This window comes from Nannospalax galili, unplaced genomic scaffold (genome assembly GCF_000622305.1).
Source record: "Nannospalax galili isolate Female #2095 unplaced genomic scaffold, S.galili_v1.0 scaffold873, whole genome shotgun sequence".
NCBI lineage: Eukaryota > Metazoa > Chordata > Mammalia > Rodentia > Spalacidae > Nannospalax > Nannospalax galili.
Genome location: NW_008334005.1, coordinates 3,593,000 through 3,605,288, shown reverse-complemented (window position 1 = coordinate 3,605,288; position 12,289 = coordinate 3,593,000). Strand labels below are relative to the sequence as shown.

The following is a 12,289-nucleotide window of genomic DNA, read 5'->3' as shown; positions in this document are numbered from 1 at the left end:
TTGGAAACATATTTACTTAACATATGATTCACATACATCTTTCTTCTCAATTCCTTTTATTTGTTAAGAACTCTTGAGAAAATTATTACATAACAATTTAGTTGTAATGCTTGAAACCAATTTTTATGAGTCAGAAAAATTGAAATTTCCATTATGATAATGAGGCTCTAGAAGAACACTTTTTCTCTTGTGTGCCCCCAAGGCAAGATTTCTGCACTGTAAATTCAAGAGAATCATGTTACAATTGCTAAACCTGACCATGTAGTTCCTATACCATAGTGAGTCAAGCTGAAAACCAAGCTTGAAGAAAAATGCTAAAGATATTTTATTTATATCAAGAAAATTTTGAAAGGCATCCACTAAGCATGATGGGTAGGTTGGCTGCAGTTTATTTTGTGGACAGCCTTTAAGGATAGAGTAAACTGACCAAGCTTTCCTATCAAGGGGAAAGTTTACTGATTTAGATTTTTTAAAATTTGTTTTTATTGTATGTGTATGAGTATTTTGCTTGCTTGTATTATGAGCCTGCCCAGGCATAAAATGATGGTGGAGGCCAGAAAGGGTTTTGGATCACCTGAAACTAGAGTTTGGGATGGTTGTTAGCCATCATGTGGGTGCTAGGAATTGAACCAGGCTCCTCTGCAAGAACAACCAGTGCTACCAGTGCTCTTATCCATTAAGCCATGTCTCCAGTCACAATTTTACTGATTTTTTTTGTCTAGAACACTCTATTATGTACTATCTCATATGTAGTAATGCAAATAAAGATAATTCTATTTCTAATATTATGGTGGAAGATTAAGAGTACTAGGTAAAAATGGACGCTAAGCTAATAAGCTGGAGTTCTACCTTGGCTACTATCTGGATACCTTAGACAACTCATTTAGGCATTAAATGGCTTTATGTGTAAAATGAGGTTGGATGAGTTCTTTAAATTTCCTAACAATACTAATGTTAGCATAATATTTTGGTGTTAAAACACCACTGTCCTATAAGCCACTACTGAGAGGATTTTATTGAACCTTCATTAAACACTTTTTCAAAGGACTATGGGAAGAAAATTAGGTGGAAATAATACCACACGGTCCTTTGTGTTTGTGTAATTGCTGCTATTGCTCCTCGGGGAATCTTGAAACCATATTATTGATACCCCTAGAAATGATGTACAGAAATTCCTTGGAGACAATCTTGCCACCTTCACAGCTACCAGCCTACTTTAAGAAATAAAGATCATTAAATTGGTGGGGAAAAGAAGATTGATATCCTAGTAGTAGGTCTATTCTTGGAATTACACAGAGAATTTTATTTTGGTATAAGGAACTATTTCACATAGAAAAAGATTGGCTTACTCTCATAGAATATGTGTAAGCATGTTCATAACTTGCATAACTCATTCATGGACTGCTTCATGTTCTATAATACAGTCAACATTTGCATACTTTATCACTATGTAGTATATCGGAAGGCATTGTTGACAGAAGATGGGAAATTTTTGATGAAGGAAGGGTCACTGTCTCTGAACCCCTTTCCTCAGTCACCATGCTTGTAAGTTCTGTTGATAATACTTTGAAGTTTCAACAAGGTAGCTTCTATTTTTTTTCCAAACTGTGGTTTCTTACACAGAAATGGGTCAATTCAGGAATTAACAGGCCTTCTAAGGTACAGTGTAATAGATCAGAAAGCTTCAGGGCAGGAGTCAATAAATCCAGAATTTTTCTTTATGTAATTAATCTCTTCTACTTGGTGGACATCTATGAAGTCACAGGCATTCCAGGCCATAGCATACTAGGCAAGTTACTTGGCCACCCTGAGCCTCAGATTCACTATTTGTGAACACATTTCTGTAGACGTGGGGGGGACATGTCCCTATAATCTGTTTAACTTTTCCTCGGAGGTAGAATTAGTTGATCAGCTCCCCATTGGTACACAGAGAAACTTCAACTGATATACCCTGGAAGTGGCTACTACAAGACAGGGATTCACAGTTAGCATCTTTGAAGTATCATTGTGGGACCATTTAGAAATCTTGGCAAATCTTTAATTTATAAAATATCCCACCCTACAAAGATAGCTATCAATGGTAGAGATTTCAGCTCACACTTAAAAAGTGCATTGACATTGTAAATGTGCCTAGGTAAAGGTTAATCCATGAAAAAAATCAATTTACTTAAGATGGGAATTGTCAACAAAGACTGGTAAACCTCTCAGGTTTTTCTTTTTTCTAAGTGGGAGAGTCATTCCCTCTTTCACTAGAACATTTGATTTGTTTTCGGGATTAAAAAGGCAGCTATGTCCTAATGTTCATTCAAATTTAGGATGACAAAGTTTTCATGAAAATGAAATGCTAGTTACACAAATATGAAATGGATCTTTGATGAGGATACTGGATACATCATATAACAGTCCCAAAGGCATTTCACCTGAGACCTCAGCTTTCCTTCTAGAACATCAGCAAACAGCTCAAAATTAATGTAGCACACCATGCAATTTGCCATGTCGCTACACTAGCCTGATGATTTTTTTCCTCATTATATAAAATCTAATTAGTTAAAGGGCAATTCAATGAAACTTTTATTTGGGGGATTTAGAAGTATTACAGCAAAGAGGAGGAAAAGCAAACATACATTGCAGCTCTCCAAATAGTATGAATATGGTTATTAATAACCCTTGGGTGGGAAAATCATTAACCTTGTTATTTTCCTTCTCACCGTCCAGGGTTCTACAATAAATTGGTATTGCACAAAAATATTTGGATGCTGTATGAAAAACAACTTTTACAAGATCTCCAACTGGCATCAAATGTTTTCAAGTATGAAAACATCTCTGGGCTTTCTCAACAGGCTGATGGATCCCTGCAGGTAGCACATCCCTTGTTTAATAGCCCTGCCAATTAAATCAAATTAGAGATGAATTTTTAACTCTGTGATGAAGGCAATGCTCATTATAAGAGAAAACAGGAAAATGAGATATTTCCCTTAAGTGAATTGTTGTTTCCAATTTAATAATTGGTGCACGGGGGAAGGGGAAGGCAAACAACCCCATCAGTAATTATGCTTGCTATACTGCCATGTCAGCCATTGGAAAGTTACTTAGGAAAATAATTTGCAGTAAGAGTAAACTGTCTACATCGCTCTTTCCTTTGTCAATATTCTAATGCATATTTCTTCCTAATTTCAAATTCCAAGTTTTTCTTAAAATGGACTTTCTTGATGTCATCTTTTGTTCTCTGGAGGATTTACTTGTAACCTCTGACTTCTCTCTCATCTACTTTGTAAGAAGTGATACTCAGCCTCACAAAGCTATTACACATTAGGGCAGTTCTTACTGACCTAGTATGCTATGTATAATGTATCATTTAACAAGACTAGTGCAATCTTTTGTTCTGCAGGACTGAGAATCAGATAATATAGTTTAGAAAGTAATGATTAGATTCTCACTTTAAACAAAAACACCCACAATAAGCCAACTATAATTTCGGATCATCAGCATCAATGAAACATGACTAAAATTGTGAATTATAAATATACCTCATGTAAAAAGTGCAACCTGAGTCAGTTTTTATCAAATGAGATAAAATAAAAGCGGCAATCATGATGCTTAAATGGCCACAGATCTATTTTGGCATTCATTAAATGCTGACAGTGTCACCAGAATTTTTTTTTTCAGTTGTGGGTCAAAGTACATCAAAATTATGGCGTTTTAGATTGAGTACTCGGGATATTTGAGAGCCTGTTTCCTAACAGACAGCAGCAGGTACAAATAACCTTGATGGGAAACTTGTTTTTAAAAAAATATTTTTGGCAGATGATCAGGAGGGACAACCACTCTGTCCATGCATCTGAACTTTAATACAGACGTTGGCGATTTGAGATCTATACTGAAATCTATTAGTGCTAAAAACCTCTAGTCATCATATAATACAGCATATGTATGTAAACTTATGATTACATACATGAATAATTTACATTGATGATACACATCATTTATTTTCCATGAGAAACACTTTGATGTTTAGAGTCTCATGGGTGTTACATTTGTTATGATGGTATCATCCTATAGAGCTGTTGGAATTGTATTCATTGATTCCTTTTCTGGAGTGAAGAGAAAAATCCCAGAAATCAGCACCCAGACTTAGCTAAAAATCTAAGCAGCTTCCTCTTCTCTCTCGTACCTTGCAACACCCTTCCCATAACTCCCATACCCTCTAGGTCTGGCAATGAGTCATCTTCATGTGAATTTTTGTCCTTTAGAGAGAAAAGAATCCACCAGGGATTCTACTTGTAACGTCTGACTTCTCTCTCATCTGCTTTGTAAGAAGTGATACTCAGCCTCACAAAGCTCATTAGGCCATTTCTTACTGATCTAATATGCTATGTATAATGTATCATTTAGCAAGACTAGTGCAATCCTTTGTTTTGCAGGACTAAGAATCAGATAATATATCTTAGAAAGTAATGATTAGCTTCTCACTTTAAACAAAAAATGTCTTATAATCCAAGACATGCCTTATAATCCCCAAGAAGGAACTTGTGAATGCCACTAAAGATTCCTAGAAGATACAAGCATATTTGATGGATTAATCATAAATCTCTTTACCTTAAATGCCAGGTAACAGGCAAGCTAGTCGCATGTGATGCTGGTTGAATCCTGGAAACTCTTACAATTCTGCTATGCTGGAAATCTGAGAACACACACCCATTGTACTCCAAGCTGAAGAGTCAGAGGCATACTGAAGCCGACTACAGATTATCTCTTTGAGTCAGAGGGTTTTTGTCACAGGTATTAGCAGTTAAATTTTCTTAGATTCCTGATAATAAAGATTAATACATTTTCCAAAGGCACAAGCACAGCATCCTTTCAGGTCACCACTGATTTCAAAATGTAACAAAGCAAAACAAAATTGGAATTTCCTGATTCAGTGTATAAAAGGTCAACATCTGCTGATGCTCAGAGATGAGGGATGGGGTGGAGGTGGCCAAATGAGATGTGGAGTGAGCAGGTAACAGTCAGAAGTCCATGCAGCACACAACTGGCGCTTGGAACATTAACACACCCCTGCACCAAAGAACTTGTTTTCCATTCATCCATTTCTGAAATCCAGGAAGGCCAAATCACCTTAGCCCTTCTCATTCCCTTCAGCTCTGAAGTTACTCAAAAGCTTTGTCAAGGTTTGAAAGGGGCACTTTGTGGGGTGCATATAGTTAGGCAAGTGCTAAGGGAGGAATTAAAGCAGAAATATTAGATGATTAGGGCTGAACGTTTTCATTTGCAAGTTTCCAGCACCAGTACCACTTTAGTAAGATCACGAAGAGGCCGCTATAGTAGTAGGCTTCACAAAATGGATGTGAGCACTGCTTCTGTTTACAGAGCAGCCGGATTTCATGGCATTTAACACATACAATGCTTAACAAATCAGTGTCCAGGCCTATTTACAAGCTTAAATAAACTTGTCTGATTTATAAATTGGAAGAGCTGACCATGCATTTATATGTGGCAAGTTTTGTTATCCAAATTATCAGAGTATTGCTTTTTAGCAGGATGTTGAGTTTGACAATGCTTCACCTTCTGTTATTTATGACGCAATCACCCTGCATGGTACAGCACTTAGGATACAAGCCTTTGAGGGGTGATCACCACAGGGACCATTCTTCTTTGCTTACAGTGTGTAATCCAGGCTTCCCCAGTACTTTATTTCTAAATCAGTTATTCAGTAGTTGTTCCAAAGTTTTAGCCATTGGGCATTAAGGGCACAATATCTGAAAATGTGCAAAATTATGCTCTGAAACAGTACTGAGCATGCTTGTAATGATCATTTCAGACTTGGGGTTAGGCTGTCACTATCTTACATGGAAAGAACTGTAGCCCACATCTCCCACAATAGTAGCTGGAGATGCTCACCATATTGATACTGGAAAAGCATTACACAAACTGTGGAGGGAGGATTTCTCTTCAACAGCTTAGATTTCTACTGAGAAATTTCTCAAAGGAACTTTTGGTTCTCTCCACATATTTGATAGACATATCCTTTTCTACCAAACATAAACCGAAACACTCAAGAATGAATGGACTTGTATAATTTAGGAGGGAAAAATAGGGGTGATATATATTGATTGTCTTTAATTTCTCCAGAACCACAAATTCTCATAAACCTGCCTCTTTCAGGCCTTCACAAACACTGCATTATCATAATGGATTAACAGAATCTCCTCCCTGGAATTTGTGGCATTTTGACTGAATTCCAATGAACATAGCCAAGGTGTTCATTGGTGCTCATTCTGTTTTTCTCCATTATGTTAGAAATCTAAACCCAGTCCTACAGAGAGAGCTCAGTTTGTTGCTGGTTACTAAGTATGGTTAAATAGGACTATTTATATTTTTTGCTAAATGAGCTGTGGTTATCTAAGTAATTGCTTCTCTGTTCAGGTGGCCTTCGTGAATCAAAAGTCACCAGGGAGCATTGACACCATCACACCTACAGGAGAGTTGCACATAAATCACCCTTTTATCTGTGCTCTCAGCATATCTGTGCCTAAAAACCAGCAGAAAAGTTGAATCCCCATAGAAAATGCTCTTCGTCAGAAATGGACACTGGAAAAGTAGCTCTGAGGAGCTGAACAGCAAAGCAAAGCTAGCCTAGGTGGGCTTGGTGATTTTTTTTTACTTACTACCAATACTGGAAATACTGGGAATGCCTGCAGAGAAAAACAAGAAAGAAAGAAAGAAAAGCTGTTAGCCATTTTGTATGTGACATTTTCAACTCAATAGACAATTCTCAGTACGCATATTCTGTGGGCTTGGTGATTTTTTTTTTACTTACTACCAATACTGGAAATACTGGGAATGCCTGCAGAGAAAAACAAGAAAGAAAGAAAGAAAAGCTGTTAGCCATTTTGTATGTGACATTTTCAACTCAATAGACAATTCTCAGAAATGTGGCACTTAGGAACTCAGACCATTAGAGACTGGCACCAAAATAATCAATCACACAGAATATGCGTATATATACAGATATAGGTACCTACTTAAATCATTTTGCTTTTATTCTTGAATTCCTAGGCTCATCAGAATTTTTTAAAAGTAATGTTCACCTTTGCTAGTCGATGCAAGGAAGTTCTGAAATCCAACATGCTGTGCTTATCTATAAGACTAATGGACATTTGTATGTGATTAAGCACAGATACTGAGCTTGGTGTTTTGACCACAGGTACTGAATATACTGTGGGTACCTATGCAAATGCATCTGCACGTGCAGTAGATCTCTTTAAATGTGTCATGAGGTGCTGCGTGTGTTAGCTGTTGAGAATCATTTGGCATTGTATTTGATTAATTTCATATAACGATCATTTTTATTCCTCTTTTACTTGTCAGATATGTGGATTAAACTCTGTAATAGAAACTTAATTGAGCAGAATAATTTAAGAATACATTACATTGTTCATATTGATCATGGGCTTCATCGATTTCTCAGCTTTCACTTTGATTCACAAGTTATGCTAAGGTAGTGGAGCCGTTTCAGAGTTTGGCCTGACGTGGCATAAATGTGAGCATGGATTTAGTGAGTATCCACATTAGCACTCCTTGCCAGGCAACATAATGCTTTGGCCGAGTATAGAGTTTCAGCTTCCAGGCCATCTGAATCTGCAGCGTGGCTCCCCTTCCTGAATTCTTACCAAGTGAGTGATCTTGGGAAGTGGCTTACGCCCTCAGTGATGCTTGCATATTTTTCCAGCTCTCTGTTTTGTTGAGAAGATTGTATAAATTGATAAAAAGTGTACAAACCATTCTTTCACAAGTAATATTCTTGCAATGATGACTATTACCATCACTGCTTATTTATAAAGCAATACTATGGTACATTTTTGCTAATTAAAAGAGATTTATATCCTTGTCACTGAGCTTAAGGCTGTAGTATGGGTGACAGCAACACTGAAAGGGGGATCAGGCAGTCCTGAGTTGGGCTCCTCTTTTGCCACTGCTTTCTAGTTAGGCGATTTTAGCTGCTTCAAGCCTGTTTGCTCATCTGCAGAGAAGACAGCTATTACTAGTGCATAGGGCTACTGTAAGGATTGAACAAGATAACCCATGAGCATGCCAGACACAGGGTACATAGCCAATAAACGATAGCTGTTAATGAGTTGTTCAGACTTGTTCTCCACATCGCTGAAGTGTACTCACAGGTGGGAACTCTAAGAATCATTAAGCTTCTATTTTGGTACTTAACTTCTGACAACTGCCCTATGCTTAATTCAGCTGATCACTGTAGCTTCATCAGAGATTTCTAGCTTTGTAGTCTTTAAAACCAAGAGTTATTTTTCAACTGGGGAAGGGAAAATGAGGGATAAAAGGAGGCGGCAAGAACAAAGTCTTATTTTTAGTTACAAGGTATATAAAGCATCTCTTGATCTTAGATACTTAGAGGTTATCTAATTTATTGTTATTATGTATGTGTGTGTTTGGGGGTTCACGTGCCCCTGTATGCACATGTAGAGGGCAAAGGTCAACGTTGGATAGGTTCCTCTATCCCTCTCCACCATAGTGTTTGAGACATGGTCTCTCACTGAGCCTGAAGCTCATAGTTTTGGCTACAGTGACAGACTAGTTAGTCCCTGGAATCTGTCTTGCCTCTTCCCCCTATGCTGGGTTTACAGGTACATGCCATTGTGCCAGGATTTCTTGTGGATGCAAGGGATCTGAACTTGGATTCTCATGCAGCTAGTATTTTGCTCACCGAGCCATCTTCTCAGCCCCTTAATGTTTGGAGTTTATAATACTTCAGCTTAATTACTGATTTATGTTCAACATAACCTGGAAAACCAAATTTTCACATTTCAACTCTTTCTTATAAACCAAATTTCAAACTGAATGTGATTTCTGCAAAGGACAGCTATTTCCTGGCCTGTCACTTCAGTCAACTATCTTTGGTGCAATGTGACATTGACTTGGTACTGAATCTTTTTTTCTTCTTCTTCTTTGTAAATTCCCACTGAGTGAGGTGCAAAGGGAGCATCATAATTTTAGTATCAATTGCAGAAGCTCCAAATTCCCGCATGATTGAAATTTCTACTCCAAGCAAGGTAATGGGTGCCTGTTGTAATCTATCAAAGAGAATGGAAGTCAAAATGGCAGGAAGAGCCTTCTCATGTGTTTTCAAACTTCCATGGAGTCAGAGGGCCATGCATAAATGCAAGGTGAAGTTCTCAGGGAGTCTGGCTACAACACAATGGAAAACAAACTTGCAAGGCTGTTTGCTGCAGTTGAGTACTTCAGAAAGATGCAGAAGTGTTTCCATTCCTCAGGGGATACAAATGCAGGAGAGTCATGTTCATCCCGAGTATATGCACCGTGCCAAACGAGGCTATTCTGAGATTCTATTTTCCTCATGAAGATGTTATTACCTAACATTGGGTGCTTAAAATTCAGGCTCTTCTTCATTTTGTGGCTTGCAATTTTTTGAGGCATTGCCAGATGAGTCACTTTTTATTCCACTGCTGTAAAAATGGGAATTGCTTAGGAAAGATTTTTAAACTGCTCATTTGAATAAAGATTTTTGAAGCAGAAAATATGTGAACACCATGAGATGTCCATTAGTTATTTCCAAAAGATATTTTCTCTTAATGGCTCTTTTTTTAATGTCCAAACACCTTGCTTTTGGTTGTCCGTAGACAACTAAAGAACGTGATAAACCCATCACATTCATTAAAAAGGCAACAAAAAAGTCATGAGAAAATTTTCAAACACTCAAGGAAATAATACAAGAAAGCCTGGGAGCGAGTTGTAGCAGTTCACTTCATGAAAGGTGAGTGTCTTCAGGCTCAACTGGAGAATCTGTCTAGCATTGAATATTTGGCCTATTTTCTTTCAATTCCTCTGGTAAGATATCCTCTTTTCATTCCCATTTTGACATTCGTATTTTTATTTTTGTCCTAAGTAATCCATGGACAAATACAAATTTGGCGGGGGTGGGGTCCTTGTAAGATCCATAAATTTAAGAGTTCTCTTTAAGAAGTATGCAACCTTAAAATATAAAATTAGATATGAAATTGAACTTTTTTTTTTAAATTTAGAAGGAGTCCAGGGAAAGACCTGAAATTTAGAATTCATTACTTTAGAACTAACTCTGGAACAATCTCAAAAATACATCAGAAAGATAAATAGATATGGCACAGAATGTGCAGATAACTGAGAAGGGAGGGGAAGAGGCAACATCAGCTAATTTCCAATGTGCAGTAAAAATTGAGAGCTTAAAGGGATTTAAGGAATCTTTTTTATTCAGCCTTGCAAGTCACATAAGGGACAAAAGAGGATGCACACACCTTGCCCAAGCTGACCCCTTCACAAAGCATTCAAGCATGTAATTCCTAGTTCCTGTTTGGGGCAGTGGTAAATGTGTCCTGGGAAAAGGAAACACAGGTGTGGATGAGCATTAATAGAAGGTTCTTTAGTATACAGTGTTATGACTTAGGTATTATTCTTCCTCTAGAATCAAAATGTCATTTCAGTAGGAAAAGAGACATTGTGCCATCACATGCCAAAAGAGCTAGAAGGCAAGAAGATCTCGCCTTGTAGATGCTGGCAGGTCCTCATTTCTTCTGAGTCTTGCATTTATTTTAATATTTATTCTAAAAGAATTCTGCTGAAAACAGAGAGATGAGAACGTAATGGAATTATATAATGTGATAATGTGATATTTCCTTCTCTTTTTCTTTGGGGGGGTTATTGGCTCTTCCCCCATCAGGTAAAATGCTAAAGGGTATGTAATTAAGCTTAAGGAAGCCAATGTGATGGAGATCTCAAAAAATAAATACCCCTGATCTGCAGAAACAGATTAATTCAGTGCTAAAGCTGTAACTCCTTCTGAGACTCAATGAGGAAAGCAGAATGTAAAAGGATTCAGCATACTTCAAAACAAAAGGAAAAATTACCACTGTTGTGACAGATGGTTTGAAAACCCATCAAGTAGGCAGTAGATCGCCTTCCAGTCAGACTGCAGCCGTTGGGAGTGCTCAGTCCTACGAAGCCATTTGAAGGAACGATAAGAAAATATTCTGCAGATTCATTTGTATTCCAGAGGATGGCTTTCAGTGCTCTTCCAGTCTGGGTGGCTGATCCAAGCTGCAGTTGCTAGGACGTGTGGTGAGTTGTTTCCTAAGGACTTGAAAGTGAGGGAAATAAGATTGCCCTCACAAAATGATGCCATGGAATCATCATGTAAATTATCCAAATACAGAGAAAAAACATGACCTTGTGGCTGTAGAGGGCTCTGGGGCTGAAATATATACATGGCAGATGTGACAGAGCTGACATTAACTTGACTAACTGTTCTAACATATCTGACACATGGAAGAATACACTCATCAAAGGCGGAAGTCTAGAAAAATGAACCTCCTGAAACAGGGAGGCATTTCTGTCCCAGCACTGCCTCAGGGAGAGGACTGGCAACTCAGTACTTCAGACTCTCTCCTTTGGCAGAAGTCTTACTCTGTGGAAGGATGTATGTGTCAAGATGTTTCAGCCTGAAGTCGTTAACATGAAAGTCACTTAAATTTCCTCATCCCAAGCTTAGTAAGCAAATTTTTGATCACTTCTGACTCTGCATATAGACTTAATTGCAGGAAAGAAAACATACTGGTCGTGAGGTCTTGCATGTTTCCAATGCCATAGCAGTTATTTTATATAATGGATGAACAAAGTGGTGTTTGATTACATTTTATCTTTCCATATAGCAGTCTCCAGGGGGAAAATTTGTTGATACTATGCTAGTTCTCAGTATAAACATAGTGATCACGGCAACTAACTTCTATGTGTGCTTATCATGTCCCTGGCATTATCTTACATACAATGGCAAAATAATAAAATAACTAATATACCGTCAGTAATATTAATAGTTAATATTAATACTAATCATGTAATAATTCACTTAGTTTTTATGACAACCCTATGAGCAGCCAGGGTGATTCTGCACTTGGGGAAAATAAAAACACAGATGAGGATATGTCACTTGCCCAAGATCATCTCTGGTAATTGAAATGAAAACTGAACTTTGAACCCGGAAGTCCGGTGTTCAGATTTGGGCCCATAATTACCCCTTTATGCTATCACTCAATTTATTTCAGGCCCACATCTCTTATATGTAATTCACAAATTTAAATAGAAATATGAAAATGGAAAATTTTAACCAATTAATCCTGCAGTGCAGCCTAATGTGTTCTAAACTAATTTGGTGGGAAAACAAGAAGCTACTATTTATTGTCTCCCTTATTCCCCTTGGTGAGAATAATCATATAAAATG

General features: G+C 37.6%; 1 protein-coding gene across 5 annotated transcripts in view; it reads right to left on the bottom strand.

The window, feature by feature from the left end:
- Positions 1 to 12,289, bottom strand: part of Ntng1 (netrin G1) — a 403,317-nt gene that overhangs the window by 76,437 nt on the left and 314,591 nt on the right. For all 5 annotated transcript variants that reach the window (XM_008828975.1, XM_008828976.1, XM_008828977.1 and 2 more), the window contains exon 4: positions 6,818 to 6,844. In XM_008828975.1, coding sequence (XP_008827197.1) covers positions 6,818 to 6,844 — 27 coding nt within the window. The remainder of the gene's footprint in view (positions 1 to 6,817; positions 6,845 to 12,289) is intronic.